A 19,873-nucleotide genomic window follows, 5' to 3' on the forward strand; every position below is an offset into this window, starting at 1 on the left:
CTCTCCAAGTATGGTTCAAACCAGGCACCAGAACTCTGGGTGCCATCTTAGGAATCACACAGGCTGCTAAAAGGCTGGAGAGAAACCTGTTCCACACCTGACAACTTCCTCAGAGGTGCAGAGTTGCAGCCAGAGGTCCTCTCCATTAGGATGCTGACAGCACTCCGGATGCTCTTCCCCCAATAGTAGACACTGCAGACAGCACCACTGTCTGGGTCTCGATCATTACATGAGTGTGATACAAATAGTCTGTGCCACAGGCCTGGGAGCTCAATTACATCCTTTTTCATGACCTCATAAGGCCGCTTGAAGTCCCTTGGCCCAGAGGACATGCCCCAGTAGACTCCCCAAACCATGATGGTTACCTTTGGTACTTCTTTTTCACTGCTCCAGGGTGCATCCCACCCAGCACTTCCCCAGTAACCCCAGGTCCAGCTTTGCTTACTCCCGCAAACTTTGCTCTGCTATCGGTTTATTCACCTCATGAATGATTCAATAGCCTGTGACACCTGACATTTGCCCCATTTTCAGTGAGCACATCCTGCCATCCAGTTCCTCACCTGCACTGAACACTCTATAGAACACTTTTTTTTCTTTCATTTTTTTTGAAATGGAGTCTTGCTCTGTCGCCCAGGCTGGAGTGCGGTGATGTTGGTTCACTGCAACCTCTGCCTCCTGGGTTCAAGTGATTCTCCCACCTCAGCCTCCTGAGTAGCTGGGATTATAGGCACCCTCCACTACGCCTGGCTAATTTTTGTATTTTTACTAGAGACAGGGTTTCACCATTGTTGGTGAGGCTGGTCTCGAACTCCTGACCTCAGGTGATCAGTCTGCCTCGCCCACCCAAAGTGCTGGGATTACAGGCATGAGCCACCATGCCTGGCCAGAACAGCTCTCCTCAAGGACCTCAGTCACTATCCCTGAACAACAACATGAACACACAGTGCCATGTAGACCTCAGGGCAGACCTGGCTGATGGCCAGTCCTAACATTTACAGAGCCAGGAACAGGTATAATGTGACCTCTAAAATGAACATAAGGAACCACTAGAACAATGTTAGACTGAAATTCTGAGTGGAGGATAGGAAACATTTGAGTTTATTTCGTAAATGTGATTATATTCAAACTATTCCATCTGGAGTAGCTTTAGACTTAAGCTTTTGAAGGTGTTTGAGGGTAAGTGGCTTCACTTGGTTGACTCCAAAGATGTGTTTCTAACATTATGTCCTGTGACCTTAGCTTTGTAAGATAGTACTTGACGCCACAAATAAAAAAATCTTTGGTCAAATTAAGCTTGGGACACACTGGGTTCAAGAAAACAAGGAGGGAGAGAGGGATTTGTTTACCAGAGGACTTCTGGTTTTAGTGTTAATATGATTGGGAAGCTCTAATTCAGGAATGGAAGTATAGCATTTCTCAAGTTTATTTAACCAGAAAACCTCACTTCATAGAATCTATTAAATACCTCAAGAAAAAAAGCCAGGTGCAGAGGCTCATGCCTGTAATCCCAGCACTTCGGGAGGCTTAGGTCAGAGAATCACTTGAGCTCAGGAGTTTGAGACCAGCCTGGTTAACACAGTGAGACCTCATCTCTAAAAAATTTTAAAGTAAGTAAATGAATACAGAAGGAGCGGGGGGGGGGAGAAAAACTGTTTAGGAAATACTGTTGTCTAGTGTGCAGTAGTTAACCAGCTTCCAAGGAACTTTTTTGGCCCAAGTTCATTTAATAATTAAGTATGGGCACAAAGCTCATGTACAAGAACGTTCAGCACTGTCTTTTTTTTAACTACAGCAAGATATCTTCCTATTGAAGAATGATTAAGTTAGCTATGGCTCATTTAGGCAATGAAGTATTATTTAGCCATTATAAATCATGTTTCAGACTCTCAAACTTAGAGGAATGGTTAAGGTCACGAGAAAATATTCAAAATATATTAAGAGAAAAAGCAGATTGCAAAAGTAGAGATATTGCAGGAGTTCAAGAGTGCAGCTGGGAGAGGCAGACTGCCTGGGTTCAAATCCTAGTTCGCCACTTATTAACTGTGTGAAAGAAGGCAAAAGTACAAGGCACATGGCAGACACTCAATCAGCATAAGATGAACACTATATGTTGCCTCCTATGGTGGGCAGAACAATGGTCTCACCAACAATGTCCAAGTCCTAATCCCCCAAACCTGTAATACGTTGCTTTACAGGTAAAAAGAACTTTGCAGTTGTGATTAAGTTTAGGTACTTGAAATGGGAAAGCTATCCTGAAATATCCAGTTGGGTCTGATGTAATTGCAGAAGGGAAGTAGGAGGGTCAGAGAGAGAGGGAGAGATCTGAAGATGCTGCATTGCTGGCCTTGAAGACGGAGGAACAACAACAGAATGAAAGAGGGAAGAAAGTGAACTCTTCACCAGAGCCTCTGGAAGGAACACTGCCTGCTGACACATTGATTTTAGCGCAGTCTTAGTTTGTTTGAGCTGCCATAAAATACCATAGACTGGATGGTTTGAACAACACACACTTATTTTCTCACAGTTCTAGAGTCTGGAAGTCCAAGATCAAGGTGCCAGAATGGTCGGTTTCTGCTGAAGGCTCTCTCCCTGGATTGCAGACAGCTGCCCTCTTGCTGTGTCCTCACACAGTGGGGAGAGAAGCCGTCTGATGTCTCTTCTTACAAAGGCATTAATCCTATCATGAGGGCTCCACTCTGTGATTTCATGTAAACCTAATTATATCCCAAAGGGCCCACCTCCAAATACCACCACACTAAGGATTAAGACTTCAGTATATGAATTTGAGGGAGGGGGTCTCAATCCTCCTTCTGGATTTAAGGTCTAACTTTTAAAAAGCCAAGAATGGGGATTCCAAAAGTTCTGAAAATTATTTTGGTCAGATATTCATCCACAGCAGATGAATTTCAGACTTCTGCCTTCTAAAGCTGTAAGATAATGCATGTGTAAGATAATGCATTTTAAAAAATTATTATTATTACTAGCGATAAGGTCTCACTATGTTGCCCAGGCTAGTCTTGAACTCCTGGGCTCAAGAGATCCTCCAGCCTCAGCTCCCCAAAGTGCTGGGATTACGGGCATGAGCCACTGTGCCTGGCTAAATGTGCATTTTTTTACGCTACTATATTTGTGGTAATTTGTCACAGCAACAATAGAAACAAATGCAAGTATCAACCCAATATTGCCTTCCAAGCACCTATGGGCATGGAGAAAATCTAGAAAGGTGGCTATTCCTGGGGGAGTAGGATTATGAATCACTTGATTCTTTTTACATTTTTTCTACAATAAGCACACATTAATTTTAAAATATAAAACAAACCAGAAAACTTTTCTTGTAAATATTATTAGCCCATGCTGAGAAAAGCAGATAAACCTGCTTGTTTTAACCTTTATGGACTAGGCAGATCCACAAGCCCTTCCATCATCCCAGGCAGTGCATTCCCAGAGGAGCTCAGAAGGAAAAAAACTGTTCATCTCTGCAATGGTGGTGCTCACGAGACTGTAGCATTGCAAGGTAGACTAAGGAGCAAGGAAAGCCAATGAGTTTCACTCCAAATTAGCTAGTGGTGTCTCCCATCATGAGTGGGAAAGCATAAATTGGTGTTTCCTGCTTATTCATCATGAATAGTTATACCACTGTGGTCCAGAGAAAGCAAGCCATGCCTTGGCTGTGCTTCTGGATTTTCCAGGCAAGACGGATTTCCCTTGGGCATCTGTGGCGGGCTGTGCTGACAGGGGGCAGAGAAAAGAATCTGCAATTCCTCCCACCCAAAGAACCCAAGAGACGGCTGCATGCACTCAGAATACAGCTGTTGTCATCCCTGACAGCCCAAATCCTCCTTCTGGATTTCAGGTCTAACTTTTAAAAAGCCAAGAATGAGGATTCCAAAAGTTCTGAAAATTTTGGTCAGATATGATGATTTGGGTGATTATTACTCTCTCTATGCATGAAGTCTGAGGACTTAAATCAAACAGCCTTTGTTTCCACATTTCTCAAAAGAAAAGAAAAAGCCATCACCCACTCATATTTAAAAACCAAACTGAACCGAACAAAAACACCCACCAGAGGACACGCCTCAGCCGGGGCCTCCTTCAATGACCTCCTTTCTTCACACAGCATTGGGATAAGGTTGCAAACATCTAAAGCGACCCACAAGTCACCAGAAAGAAATGAGCTCAGACTTGCAATTTCAATTTCGCTTCCTCTCAGTACAAGGGAGCATCCTGCTTGTCAGCCCCAGAGTGCACGGACTTGTGCGGTTCCAGCTGTGGCCCGCACACCAAGAGCTGGTCCCTTCTTCTTTTTTTTTTTTTTTTTTTTTTTTGAGACGGAGTCTCGCTGTGTCGCCCAGGCTGGAGTGCAGTGGCCGGATCTCAGCTCATTGCAAGCTCCGCCTCCCGGGTTTTTACGCCATTCTCCTGCCTCAGCCTCCCGAGTAGCTGGGACTACAGGCGCCCACCACCTCGCCCGGCTAGTTTTTTGTATTTTTTAGTAGAGACGGGGTTTCACCGTGTTAGCCAGGATGGTCTCGAACTCCTGACCTCGTGATCCGCCCGTCTCGGCCTCCCAAAGTGCTGGGATTACAGGCTTGAGCCACCGCGCCCGGCCCCCTTCTTCTTTCATCTCCTCCTTTGAAGGCCCCAGGGGTGGGAGAATGTGATGATATGAATCTTCAGATTATAAACCTAGCTCAGAAATGAGAAATACCCCTGCTTGGCAAACAAGTCTGAGAAACTGTCAAATACTATTGCTTAAAGGTAAGTCGGGTTGTTGGACGAGTTGCTGATATAGGGTTTATCCCTATGAACACAACTGGAAGAGGATGAAAACTCTAGAAGGAAAGAAAGAGCTCTGCTCTTACAGGGCAACCAGAGTTTAAGACCAAAAAGGAAAAAAGTTAATGAAAACAGTAAGAATGAAAATTATGGTGAATAGTAATTCTCCACCAAGATCCTTCTGTTAAATACTTTTCTACCAGCATGGTAGGCTTGGCTGTGTGAAGATTACCTCCTCCCAAAAGGAAAACATTTTTATGGTAATACATGTAATTTTATTGTCACTCAATACATTTAATGATGGATTTTTTACTCTTTAGTTTTTGAAATCATAGTGGACTACTGAAAATTCATTATTCCTAACCTCAAGTTTCCAAGAGAAATATTAATTCTAAGGAAGTAACTGAAAAAAAATCCCAGCTAGGAATAGAAAGCAATTTTATCATATGTGTTCTGTTATTTATCTCAGGCTCACAACTGTGCGAAACAGCAACTCCTAAATAATTCTACTAAGGCTTTCTGGACTTTTCTTTCTTGAGACAGGGTCTTGCTTTGTTACTCAGACTGGAGTCCAGTGGCGTGACCATAGCTCATGGCAGTGTTGAACTCAAGCTTGGGCAATCCTCCAGCCTCGCCTCCTGCGTAGCTAGAACTACAGGTACACAACACTAAATTCGGCTATTTTTTTTTTCCATAGAAACAGGGTCTCACTATGTTGCCCAGGTTGGTCTTGAACTTCTGGTCTCAAGCGATCAGCCTCTAGGCTTTTTCTTAAAACAAAAGAGCAACTGTAATGTTGTAATAACAACAATAATAACTCTTACTAGGAGCTTTTTATGTACCAGGCCCTGTCTCAACTTTTATGAGGCTGGTATAACTTTATTCCTATTTTACTGAGTTTACAGAGGTGAAGTAACTTGGTCACAAAGCTAGCAAGCAGTGGAGTCAGGAATTAAGCTTGAGATACGAATTCAGAGAAGTGACTGTCACATTTTAGCATGTATTCTCCTTGACCAGCTTTTTTACATCACACTTTTTTTTTTTTTTTTTTTTGAGACAGAGTCTTGCTTTGTTGCCCAGGTTGGAGTGCAGTAGGGGTTGTAGCTCGCTACAACCTCCCGGGTTCAGGCGATTCTCCTGCCTCAGCCTCCCGAGTAGATGGGATTACAGGCATGCGCCACCACACCTGGCTCATTTTTGTATTTTTGGCAGACATGGGGTTTCACTGTGTTGACCAGGCTGGTCTCAAACTCCTGACCTCAAGTGATCCACCCACCTCAGGCTCCCAAAGTGCTGGGATTACAGGCATAAGCCACCTCGCTTGGCCTTCGCATATAAATGTATACTTGAGTAATGGGAAATAAAAGAGAGACTAGTAATACTTGCGAGTTAGATACACACAGGTTTTGAGAAGCCTTTTACTTTACCTTCAAGGCCATGAGAAAGAAAATCTCGTTACAAGAACTATACATGTATTCTTCGGTGCTCTAATGGTCTGTCCACAAACTCTCTGCCTGACCCACCTCACCCCCTAGTTTTCCACCCCATACGTATGTAGCACACAAAGATCAAATAGACCTGAAATGCCAATCTCCTTGGCAAAGTACACAGCAAGTAACTATGGCTAGTAAAAGACACAGTCATATTCTGCCCTGAACTCCAGCAGTCACAGAGGATATCCTGCTCCCAAGCCTGGTTTTGATTACTTCTTATTTCTTACCAAGGAACTTGCAAGAATTAGGTTCTTTGATTCACCTCCTCTTTGTCACCTGAAAACTATGCATCTGTTTTTGTACATGGCTGAGTTTGATTCCTCAGAAGATGCTCCCCTAACTAACTTGCGGCATGGAGAGGCCATGCAGAAGTAGGCAATGAGGACATCACGTGGTGGCCCAGCACCAGCAGGAGTCAACCCAGACATGTGGATATATCTGAAGACCCAGCACAATCAGCAGGAACAGCGGAACCTGCTTACACCAGGGAATTCAGCTGGTGGGGAACGTTCTGCTTTTTCCAAAGTTCTGCTGCCCAGAAGCTGTGATCGCAGGCTTGTTACAGAAGAAAGACTTCTGGGCCCACAGCATCTCAAGAGTGAGGCTGACAGGCAGGTTTAATCATGGCAGTTGCCCTTTCCAAAACTTTAAGGGTAATGTCTAAAAAGAATGTGGAATTCTATACTTTGAAAAGTCCTGATTTCATTGCACACCGTCACCCCTTGCCAAACACAGCTTCAACATAGTCTTTTCTTACCAATTCCTTTCCAAATGGCATGCATTTTTCAAGAAAACATACTTGCTGGGTTTAGGTAAAGAGAACACAGGGAAGTTATGGTCCAAGGAAGAAAGCTCAATTTTTAAAAGGCAAGGAGAACAGTACGTAGTAATGGTGCTCAATGATCACCAGTCAACTAACTTAGTTGACTTTGACCCCACTGAACCAAAAGTGTTCATGTTTAGTTAACAGAATAATGAACACTTGTCCCTGCTCATCCTCAAATTTAAAAATTGCTTCCTTGCTTGAGTACTCAGTTCTTTCAAAGTTTTCAAGGAATGAGCCTGTTTCTGGAGTAAATGGCAGAGTTTCTTCCTGGGAAATAAACTTTCAAAAAGAACTCACAAGAGCAGCTAGGCTAGATGGCTGAAGTGGACTAAGTTAGTCCCTTGGCTATCTGCTCAGATCTTTGGACAGCCTGAGTGATTTTGCCTACTGTAATTTGGGGCATTAGAATTGAGTTCTGAAAGCAGAAAGGAATCATCCTGGGTCACTAGGGAAGTGCTGTTTCATGGCCTCTGAGAGTCAAATTTATATACCCAGGCCACTGCAAGAGAAGGATTGCAGAGCTATAGTGGCTCCTAAAAGGAGGATCAGGAAGGACCCAGGAAAATGCAGGGGTTGGGCATGAGACTGGGAAAGGGTAGAGGGAACCTGAGCTACAGGTTGGAGAGAGAAGCTATTACTGCATACCTTGCAGAGCAAGCTCAACAGACAGGAAGAAGAAGGTAGGGCAAAGCAGATGGATTTTGGAGACAAATGAGAGCCTGAGTTTGAAACCAGACTCTCCCATTTTCACACTGAGCGACCCTGGGCAACTTAATCTCTCTGGGCTCTAGTAGTAATACTTTGAAAAAGAATAATATTACAGGTCTACAACTCTTCATGCATAATTCCCAAATCCAAAAAAGTCTGAAAAGAAAGATTTTTCATAACTTATTTGGCAGCAAAACCTGACATGAGCTGACATGAGGGTGTCCTAGTCTTTCCCCACTTAATGTAACTAATTCTTCTTCTCAAGTTTTAGAGTAGAAATTTAATTTGATCACAGGGTGTTGCCCCAGAACCTGCCAGTTGTGTTAAATAATAGTATATTCATTGCATTACTTTTCTAAATAATAGTATGTACTTTATAAATTCTCTAAAATCAGAAAAAGACTGAATCCAGAAATATATCTGGCCTCAAGGGCTAATTTGTATCTGAGAGGGCTGTTGGGAGGATTCAGTGAGAAAATAAGAAATGTCAAGTGTGAAATAACTAGTATTATATGCAGCTTTAAGGCCTTGATAAATTGTAACTACCATGATTAGACTTGTGTCACCAGAGAATGTTCTAGAAACATGGTGGTGGACAATAACCATCTGTGGACATGCCACAGTAAGCTTTAGCTAGCTTCACACAGCCGGCAGGGCTCCTACAAGCTGCACAGTTGGTGCCTACCTTGCAGGAAAGAGAGGCACTGAGTACTACCGATAGAGAGCTCTCTCATCATCAATCCTTCCGTCAGATGCCGACACAGGGGCTTCCCCCATGGAGCAATGGGGCCACCTCAAATAAAACCGTGCCTCATCTGGCTCTAATTTAGCATGGCACACTCCACCAAGGTCTGCTTCATGAAGACTGTGTGGACACTCACAAACATATTTTTCCTAAGACTTTCCCTTGTGATATTTGCAGATAATGAAGGGGAAAGAACAAAGACCCAGTTAAGAATCTTTATAATAGGCCGGGCGCGGTGGCTCAAGCCTGTAATCCCAGCACTTTGGGAGGCCGAGACGGGCGGATCACGAGGTCAGGAGATCGAGACCATCCTGGCTAACACGGTGAAACCCTGTCTCTATTAAGAAATACAAAAAAAACTAGCCGGGCGAGGTGGCGGGCGCCTGTAGTCCCAGCTACTCGGGAGGCTGAGGCGGGAGAATGGCGTGAACCCGGGAGGCGGAGCTTGCAGTGAGCCGAGATCGCGCCACTGCACTCCAGCCTGGGCGACAGAGCGAGACTCCGTCTCAAAAAAAAAAAAAAAAAAAAAAAAAAAAGAATCTTTATAATAATATAATGATCACCTCATGTGGAATCTTAGACAGCAGCAGAAGTCAATACTTCCTGTACATCTTACGAAAGTAAGATTTATAACGGTCACATCTTTCCACATATTAGAAGACATGAACAGACACCCCAAGCTGTGGAACTTAATAGCAACCTACACCACCTTCTCTTTTGCCACTCTCCATAATGTAGGTCTCATGGGGTGAATGATCTGACTTGGTAGATAAATTCAACATCTGGCATGAAACAGAAACTTTCAAAAAACCAAACAAATCATCACCTAACCGTGTTTCTCTGGCATGCTTAGAACTTGGAAGTGAAACCAGGATATCTAATAATAGACATAGATACTAAAGTGAGAACTGTTGGCAACACCAATATGAAAAGACATTTGAAAAGGTCTTAAACTGCAACTTCAATACAATGTTTGGATATCCCACCCCCTAATTCTTTCCTCAAGGGTGTTTTACAGCAGTGTGTGAGTTACCCCTTCAAATCAGGCTCATGTACCTGCAAAGGTGCTTCCTTTATTCTCTCTCTCTCTCTCTTTTTTTTTTTTTTTTGAGACATGATCTCACTTTGCTGCCCAGGTTGGAGTACAATGGTTCAATCATAGCTCACTGCAGCCTTGAACACCTGGGCTCAAGCAACCTTCTTGCCTCAGCTTCCCAAGTAGCTGGGACTACAGGCATGTGTCACTACACTCAGCTAATTTTTTTTTTTTTTTTTAAGAGATGGGGCCTTGTTATGTTGCCTAGGCTGGTCTCAAACTCCTGAGCTCAAGCAATCCTCTTGCCTCCACCTCCCAAAGTGCTGGGATCACAGGCATGCACCAGCACCCCGGCCTTCCTCCTTTTAGTCTCTAAGTGCCATCAGCAGAGGGCACACATGCACACACTATTGGGAGCATGGCTCCTCACATAACATACAGGGTGTTCACCAAGACGGCGCCAGCCTTCCGAAGTGCTCATAAGCAGGAAGAGCTCAATCCAAGCCTGTGAAATGGATTCATTACAACAGGAAGACATCGAGTCCATCAACTCACAGTGAAGGCAGGACAGCTCGGGGTTGTGTTCAGATAATTACTCCTTTAAAAACTCTCACAGGCTTCTCACTGACCACAGTGTAAACTCTAAAGTCTACAACCTTTAATATGATTGACAGAGCTCTTGGTTGTCTGACTCCAAATCAGTTTCTGTTTTGTTTTAAATCTCTTCCTTTAACTTACTCTTAAACATCTCAAATGTGCCAAGTTCTCTATTCCTTTTGAGCCTCTCTTAGGTGCCTTTCCTTCTCCCCTACACCCTGAGCCCAACTTTACCCCTTCATTTCTCAGCTTAGACAGTAATTTCCTAAGGAAGGAAGACTTTCTTTACCCTCCAAATGACATGGTCTTCCTTGTTTTGTGCTCCTACAGGTCTCTGTGCTTCTCTGTCATAAAACTGCCTCATTTGTTTAATGTTGTTTCTCTTACTGAACCATTAAGTTCCCTGAGAGCAGGGACTACACATTTTTGTTCACCTCTGTATAAACAAATGTCATTCAAATTCTATTAAAGTGGAGCTTCTTCCTTTAAAAGTCAAATAAGGGCCAGGCATGGTGGCTCACGCCTGTAATCCTAGCACTTTGGAAGGCCAAGGCGGGTGGATCGCCTGAGGTCGGGAGTTAGAGACCAGCCTGGCCAACATGATGAAACCCTGTCTCTACTAAAAATACAAAAAACAAACAAACAAAAAAATTAGCTGGGCATGGTGTTGGGTGCCTGTAATCCCAGCTACTCAGGAGGCTGAGGCAGGAGAATCACTTGAACCTGGGAGGTGGAAGTTGCAGTGAGTCGAGTTTGCCCCACTGCACTCCAACCTGGGCGACAGAGCAAGACTCTGTCTCAAAAAAAAAAAAAAAAAAAAAAAAAAGTCAAATAAGAACCAACAAGGTAATTTCCAGATACCTGGTCATTAACAATGACTATATGCTTTTCAAAACAGAACTTCTATCATTCATTGTCCATCTTTTAAAAGCAAAGACACTAAAAGCAAAACCAAACATCATTTCCACACCTGGGGGATGGGGTTTCCGTCTAGACTTTTGTATGGAAAGAATTAGAAGATTTCTCCTTCCTTACCACATCTTGGCTTGGATTTTATTTGCTTTAAGGTTTTAGGATTCCAGCATGCCACCAGCATGATTTCTATCAGAGAAGTTAAAAATTGTATTTTTCACCACCAAGTATCCAATCATCAATCTGAGTCACACAACAAACTAGTGGAGTCACTTCTTCTGGCATAAAATATGAAATGTGCCATAGGAACTTGGTAATATCTCCATTCACAAAACCATTGGAGCCAGGAGTTCTGACCCTAGTCATGAATTGTCTAGTTTGGCTGCTCAGAGTCATGTGTCAGCCTTCTCCCTAATCATGAACTTGGAGGTTGGCCAGCCAAGCAATACTCCAAAGATTTCCAGGCATGAACAGGAAGAAAATTGTACTTTACATTCCATTTCGTTCAACTCATGTTGTAATTCTGGGAAGTCCGGGTGCCTGCTTTAAATGTTCTACAGATAAACATGAAGAAATGACATGCATGCATATCATTATCATGATTGTACTCAATATGACATCAAGACTAGAGCAGACTTGCACGGATGAATTACTATCCCCCTGTAGGAAGCAGAAATCAATCCTATGAGGGTAGGATATGGGAGAACAGATCAGTATCAGCATGGAGGGAAGTACTGGGGAGATTGATACTGGGTTGCTGAGATGCCACTGGCAAGCCTTAGGATGCTGACTTGTTTAAGGCAACCTTGGTCCTGGTGGGGAAGCCTGATGGACAACAGCCGGTGGGGGAATCAGGAGAAAGCATTAAAATGTCTTTATATTAGACAATTGTTTATGTGCTGGAAATAAAGTTGAAGGTAATATGGTGAGGGGTTCGATTAACAGACAGAGCCAGAGAAACCTGAACATACTCATGCTATGGTCTGAATGTTTGTGCCCGCCCCCCACCTTATTCATTTGTTGAAACTTTATCACCAATTTGATGGCATATATTAAGAAAGTCACTGCACTCTTCCTCTTCTTCCTCCCTTTCCTTTCCTTCCCAAACAATTCAGTCCAAAAGTCACTAGGCCAGGCTGAATAAGATGGTACCTGCTGTAGTGTTGGAGCCCAGGGAGGGTAAGGAGGGTGTTGGTGAAGGGGGGTGGCAGTGGCCACCCAGAAATGATATTGGAGCCCAAGTTTGGTGAGGAAAACAAGAGACTGGTTATACTGGAGTGAGGGGGAAGGAGGGCTAGTTAAATAATAAACATATTACAGATAATAAAAACTAAGTTTTTATTAAAAACAAAACCTTGTTGTCAAGAAGGTGGTTACAAATATGGAAAGGGAGAAAGTATGAATGAGCCTTTTATTATATGAGAATTAAAAAGCAATGGGGCAAACTCATGGTTTTCAAGAGAGATGTGTATAATTTCTAATTCTGTCCACTGAGAGTGCCCGGGGCCAGCGACAATGCAATAACAATGAGCACAGCTCGCACTCAGATCTTTGTTTGTAAATACCATTCTCCATCATCAGATACTAGTGCTCTTTGGAGAGACGACTGATTTCAGGGTTGGGAAAGTATAAGATGAAACTGGAATATCTTGCGATGCCAGAAATTGAGGAAGCATTCAAAGGATAACGGGGACATCTCCAAAGGACATATAAGTTAGCCAAAAGGGGCTCCTGTGAGCAGTAACTGAACAAGTTAAGGATAAAAATAATAAAAGAAATGAATTATAATCCATTGAATATCACAGGAATCCATGAGATCATACCAACATAAATAAATGAAGTTTGATAAGAAGTGGGGTGAAAATTGCATAATACCAAAGTATTGCCCTACAAAATATATACGAATTACAAAAGAAAAAAGTAACTACTGTGCAGAAGCCTGGCAGACACTCCATCAATGGAGTGATCATAATCAATATTAAGTGATCAGAGTTGACACCTGTCCCCATAATGGGACAAACTAATACCACATGCTACCTGTTTGGATACAGTGAGAACACAGCATCAACTTAGTGGGATTCCTACCAAAGAGGCACAACCTGAAAATAATCATATGAAAGCATCAGAGACCCACATTAGGGAGCAGTCTACAAAATTGGGGGTGATGGGGTATCATATTGGCAATTTACTCTCAAATGATTCAAAATAGAAAGACATTTGTACTGTACTTGGGAACTTTTCTTTAGGTTGGAGATTCTTTCAAAATTTAAAAAGTTAATGAGAAGAGTGACCTTGTGTTATTGTAGATTTGATGGAAGCCAAGTGTCAAGATAAGATTAAGATCTGGATGGACCAAGATAAGTGTCAACAATTATACTTTAGGGTAATGATTCTGAAATTTTCTCCAGTGAAACATCAGTTTCTCCCCACCAGTCCATTATGAAGCAATAGTTTTGTAAAATGCAAAAATCCCACGCTTGGATTTCAGGACAATATCGTATTGCAATAAGAGTTTTCAAATGCTTACTCTCAATGTCTGAACTTAGAATGAACCAGTAGCAAATGATTTCTGGACTAGCTTGGACCACGCTTTGAGCAGTGTTTTCTACAGTTGAAGATGCGTGGATCCCTGATTGCCATCAAATCCACAGTTGAAGATGCGTGGATCCCTGATTGCCATCAAATCCACATGGAAAATCAAAATAACTGGTCACACTGTTATCCAAATGGTAGCAATAATAATTAGCACCCTAATTAACATCAACCATCTACACAAAGTATTCAAAAAAGGGACTGCCCAGGCAATATGAAGGGATTAAACACTTGCCTTTGTGAAGAGTCATTCAACTTCTCGAAAGGGGTCACATGACAAGAAAAGATGTGCCCACCCCTGATTCCAAAGTAGTTGCTTTGTGGTGACTTCAGAAGAAAAACCCAGTTACACAGAAGATGAACAAAAACATTTTGCATGGACCAGTCTGCAATGCCAAGCCATGACTATCATTGCTGGGAAGAGAACCAGCATTCAGAAGGGGTTAGTAGAGGACAGCTCCCAAATCAGATGGGTTTGACTTAACTACAGATACTGAGGGTCAAGCTACTGATTCCAACATAGTCCACACACGGGCCCACTCTGGTTCTATGCCACAAACAGCCTCTCCTTCATACAAGGGCAGGCTTTCAAGTAAAAGAGAACAATTCTTTATAACAAACCAAGTCCAAAGCAGAACAACAAAAAAGGAGCGATTGCATCCTCTGGAAAGTGGCAAACTCCATCCAAGCTCAGGGTGCTTCTAGAGGACACTCTGACACTTTTGTGGCATGTTCCTGTATGCTGGAATTCTCATGCTAGTGTCCCCCCAACACTTATTCCAGACACACACAGAGGAGGCTCCACATAGAAACCCATGAGCTGGAATCAACAACAACAGACTGCTGTGGCATGTCTCTCATGTGAGGCACCTCACTTACCTGGGGCAGTTTTATAGCATGTTCTGGAGGGCAGCGATGGGGCGTTCTTTGTCCTGGGGCTCTGTGTACTCTGCAAGACTTGTCTCTGCCTCTTCAGCTCCTCTTCCCTTTCCTGAGCTGCTCGGATCTCTTCCTCGATCATGGACAAAGTCCGCTGTTTCCTGGACCTCAGCTTGAAGGGTCCAACCATCACATCGGATTCTTGAGTGGCCAGGAGGGAGGCTGTGCTTCTCAGCTCAGCTGCCTCCGAGTACTTGCTGAAATAGCTTCCTTCGGGCCTGGTCTCCTCCATGTTAATCGGGCCACTGGGTTGCACAGCTGGCAGTGGCTGGGGGGGCCCCCTTTCCCTGAGTGCCCTGTCTTCAGCAGGCAGAATCTTTGGTAATACATCCCTTTTCTCTTGAACAGGAGAAGACACCTGAGGTGGCTCAAACATGCTCTGAGGCTTTTCTGAGCCGAAAGCCCCAGCTTCAGCTTCCTCTACAGTTGCTTCAGGTCCCTGTTGCTCTGCTCCATCCCTGCTGGTTTTAGACACAGCTTTATCCACCTGCTCGGCTATGGCTTGTTGAATGGCATTCTGCACCAAGAGGCCAGCCTGATACTCCAAGGGATCATCAACCGACGGAGAGTCCCCCAGCGTGGAGGAAGGGGAATAGAAACCATGATCGCTAAATGACTTGGAGACGCCTTCTCCTCGGCCCTCTGAGGGGTTGTCAGTTTGTGGCGTCTGCGGCAGAGAAAAATCAGCCAGTGAATTTTCCTGGAGGGCATTGGTTGTCTCATTGGAGGCCCCACTGTCACTGATGTTGTCCATGCTGAAATCATTGGATAGGGTCTCCAGGACTGTGGTATCCTGAGACCTCACCGACAATTCATCAAGACCAGAGTCAAGCTCCTCTTGGGTCAAGGAGACATTGACAGATTTTGAGAACTGATCCAAAATCCCATGGTCATCATCCTTGACCACGGTGAGGACGGCCCGGGCGCTCGTAAATTCTCCATCCTCTGCCCACAGTTTAGATAAGGGCCCACGTTTAGAAGGCTCGCTGTAGGGCCCTTCCTTCCCCTGAGGGGCTGTGTTGCCCTGGCTTCCTGCTGCCGATGGGGTCTCCAGGGCACCGGGGGATTTCTGTCCCTTGGTGGCTGAGGCACCACTGTCTTCTGGAGGTCCCCCGACAGAAGGTGGTCTCAGATTAGTCAGTGGCTTGTCCGAGTTGACTGATCCCAGAGGCCTGTAGAAAGGCTTGATGGAGAACAGCCTGGGTGTACTCTGGCCCTTGGCCACTGCTTGCCTGGAATTCTCCATCAGCTGAAATTGTTTGCGAGCAGCAGAGAAATCTATCTGCTCTGTGACAATGTCCTCCTTTGCTTTGTCAATCATGCTTGCGTATTCATGAGAAGAGGCAGGGGCTGTGCAGAGCTGCGATGGGGGCTGCTGCTGCTGCTGCTGCTGCTGCTGCTGTAACTGTTGCTGCAGCAGCAACTGTTCCTGCTGTGCCCTTTTCTCCTTGCGCTCCTTGTACTTTTTGTGCGACTCCAGATGTTCCTCGTCCAGCTGCTCCTCGATGGTTTTTTCCTGCGGGGGATTCCACCATTTTGCTGCAATGCCAGGATTCTTCTTGACCGCCTGGCTGCGGATGAGCTCCCTCCTCTCCTTTTCCAGCTCCAGCATCTCTTCCGAAGGCCTCACTTTTCTAACGCAGTATTGTTCTTTCTCATGCTCGTCATCCTCAAAGAGCTTGGAGGGCTTCTTGTCCTCGTGGAAGGCACGCAGCTCAAACTTGGCCTCCTTCTTCAGTGTGGTGAGAGTGAACTCTCCGTCTCGGGAAGAACACCATGAGCTGGTTGAGGAGCTGGGGCTGACAGGGGCCTGCAGGCTGTCCCCCAGCGCATCTCTAGGCTGGCTGGGGGAATGGCCATTTGTTCTTTCTGCCTCTGCCATGGGGTCAGGGCTGCTATTACTGAGCTCGATGTGAGGCGGTGCCTGCTGGCTAGCTGTTCTCTCAGTGGGTTCTGGTTGGGCCGTCTCGTGGACAGCGGGGCTTAGGCCGCCCACCAGGACCACTGCACCAGGCTCTGGGGAGGATGTTCCATTGAATGTTCCGTCCACAGCAGAATCACAGCAGTTGGCCTCCAGCACCTCATCTAGATAGCGGATCTCTCTGGCAACATCGTTATCCAGGGATTCGTGGTGATCAGTGAGGAGGCCATTATGTGGGGGTGAATAGAAAGGGGAAGGGTGGTCCATGGGATGTGGGGTAGAGGTGATTCCAGGAACACTTTTACATTCTGCAACAGACACCTCAATTTCCATGTTCTTGTGATCTGGGGAAAGAGAGCTGGTAACAGGCTCCAGGAGGGTGGCACTATAGTCGTCTCCCTCGCTTTTTAGCCGGATATCATCCTCAGAAAGCTGGGGAGGCTTCTGGAATAAAGAGAAAACAAAAGTCGGGGTTAAATACTGCATCTCTTATGGATGTGAATGCTGACAAACTGACTCATAACTAAGAGGAAGGAAAATGGAAACCACAGTGACAAATTCTTTTGAATAGAAATTTCCTAATAATCCCTTAAATGTTCATTTTCTTGTAGTAACGGGTGCCCAACCCTCTCTATTTTACAGATTCCATTTTGTTTACATGCTAGTGCCATTTTTAAATTTTATCTACTAAGGTGGAAGGGATTACATCATTATTGTACCAGAGTCTTCCCAAGTATTTTGTAGCAAATGATTGCAGGCTATGCAATAGGACTATTAATAGGATTGAAAAAAGAAGGTCCTTTTGTATGAACAGATCTTTAAAACATATGACTCTCTGCCAGATATAATGCAGTTATTCTGGAGACAAGAAACTTTTTGGAAAATCTTTCCAGAATAAAATACTGGAAAACAGTAGATCCCTTTAATGGCAGCACATAGGCTACAGTGCCTCACTGCCACGGCTGTTACTGACCATGTGCCTTATAAACACCATCACCAAAGCCACTGACTGCACAGCTGTTTTCTGGGATTGCATCAAAATAATACTCTTTAGTTAAGAAGTCAGCATTGCTTTGAAAAACTAATGGCCAATGGTACCTCTCCTCCAGTTTCTTAACTGCTTTATATGTGATATCTTCAGTTTGTGATTCAATAAGAAAACTCTATCTTCTTAATGTTTTAAAATCCATCATATATATACACACACACATATACACACACACATACACACACACACACACACACATATATATACACATATTATTTTTTAAGATGGGGTCTTGCTCTGTGGCCCAGGCTGGAGTGCAGTAGTGCCATCTTGGCTCACTGCAACCTCCACCTCCCAGGACTACAGGTGTGTGCCATCACCCCTGGCTGATTTTTTTTTTTTTTTTTTTTGTAGAGACAGAGTTTCTCCATGTCACACAGGCTGGTCTTGAACTCCTGTATTCAAGCAATCTGCCCGCCTCAGCCTCCCGAAGTGCTGGGATTACAGACATGAGCCACCATGCCCAACTTATCTATCCTATTTTTCTACCAGTTATCTAGCCTATGTAATTTTGTTATTTGGCATTAGAAACATTAATTTTCAAATTATAAGATGATTTTCTTTTTCATATCAAAGGACTCTGGCTTATCTCAAAGAATTCCAGTAAAGTATAAATTTAATTAGAGTTACCCTCAAGGACTTTACTAACACCTAGGTCGGCTTTGTCTCCCTATCTCAAGTTTATAATGTGCCTTGTATTATTGACATAGGACAATGCAAAATTGCAAGAGGGTGTAATCTTCATTTATCTAAGGTTTCAACAATTTTAAATGCTTAGAATATTAAAGCACCACCTTGGGATGATTCTCAGGAAATTAATTTCAAAATCCTTCCCCAAAAAGTAGATAATTATGGATTTGTTTTTAAGACCTAAGAAAACACAGGAGTTCACCGTAAGTGCTCTACATTGCTGTCAAAATGTTGAAAAACTCTCCGGGTTATCCATGAACTGGGGGGTTTCCTTCAATCTTCATTTCCCACGTTTCCTTTCAGACTTAAATTATTCAAGTAATGTATATGTCTTCTCCATTAACAGGCACGAATAATGAGTATTCCCCTTTTGTCAACATCTTCTGTTCTCTGATTTTCTTCCAGTCTAGGTCTGGTCTTTGTTAAACAGTGATACTTAACACAATATTTATAATTGCTAACATCTTTATTTTTTATTTTTGACCATCATTAAATAGTAATTTTTGCTGCTACCTTCCTTTTTTTTTTTTTTTTTTTTTTTTTTTTTAAAGAGACAGGCTCTTGTTCTGTTGCCCAGGCTGAAGCACAGTAATGTGATCATAGTTCACTGCAACCTTCAACTCCTGAGCTCATGGGATCCTCCTGCCTCAGTTTCCCTTAGGACTACAGGTGGGTGTCACCATGCCTGGCTAATTTTTAAAATTTTTTGTAGAGATAGAGTCTTGCTATGTTGCCCAGGCTAGTCTCAAACTCCTGGACTCAAGTAGTCCAGCCTTGGCCTCCCCAAAGTGCTGGGATTACAAGCGTGAGCCATCCTGCAGGGCCAGCCCTTTTAAAACTGTTAACTAAACTTTTTGTTGGATAAGGCATTGTCGGTAACTTCTACTCATATATCATTAAGAATTACACAAAATCTGAATGCTGAAACTTACTGGCGGCCATTCAATTCCAAGTAAACCTAGGCCAAAATTAGCCCACTCCATGGAAAATTATTATTGGAATAAGAAGACAAAGAGAGATTCATGGTACTGCTAAGATGAGTCAGATTACCTATGGCACCCTTACCCCTGGCTTCTTTTGGCTAATGACTCACTGCTGATATTCTGCATGGGAACAACAGAGCTCTCCTTCTATCCTTTTTGGCTTTGGGGTCGAGGTGGGCGGAGGGGAGTGGGAAAACAGTAGGAAGCCGGTAGGACTGAAATATGGTTAGAAAACACTGCTCTCCTGAAACACAAGATGCTTTAGAATACTTGAGGAGAGGAAGAAGGGCAACGTAATAGTAAAGGAAACTAAAAGGCAAATAATTAGTTCTATAGTTTAATGAATTAATCCATTCATTAAACATGACGGGAACTTATTCTGCAGGGTCACAATGAAATTAGCAGCAACGATAAGCTCCAGAAGACAATACCCTTTCTTAAAAAAAAAAAAAAAAAAAAAAAAAAAACGAGTTCCCTGTACTTCCAAGAAAGCCCTAAGTCTATTGCTGACGAGTTGATGGGTGCAGCACAGCAACATGGCACAAGTATACATATGTAACAAACCTGCACGTTATGCACATGTACCCAAGAACTTAAAGTATAATAA

The 19,873-nt window shown here is 43.6% G+C and overlaps 1 protein-coding gene across 3 annotated transcripts in view; it reads right to left on the reverse strand.

The window, feature by feature from the left end:
* The window catches only part of LOC112607900 (A-kinase anchor protein 2), a 47,897-nt gene that overhangs the window by 19,734 nt on the left and 8,290 nt on the right, over positions 1 to 19,873 (reverse strand). For all 3 annotated transcript variants that reach the window (XM_025359217.1, XM_025359216.1, XM_025359215.1), the window contains exon 2: positions 14,565 to 16,989. In XM_025359217.1, the coding sequence (XP_025215002.1) occupies positions 14,565 to 16,878 (2,314 nt within the window). In that variant the 5' untranslated portion in view covers positions 16,879 to 16,989. The remainder of the gene's footprint in view (positions 1 to 14,564; positions 16,990 to 19,873) is intronic.

This window comes from Theropithecus gelada, chromosome 15, assembly GCF_003255815.1.
Source record: "Theropithecus gelada isolate Dixy chromosome 15, Tgel_1.0, whole genome shotgun sequence".
In the NCBI taxonomy this organism is placed as follows: Eukaryota; Metazoa; Chordata; class Mammalia; order Primates; family Cercopithecidae; genus Theropithecus; species Theropithecus gelada.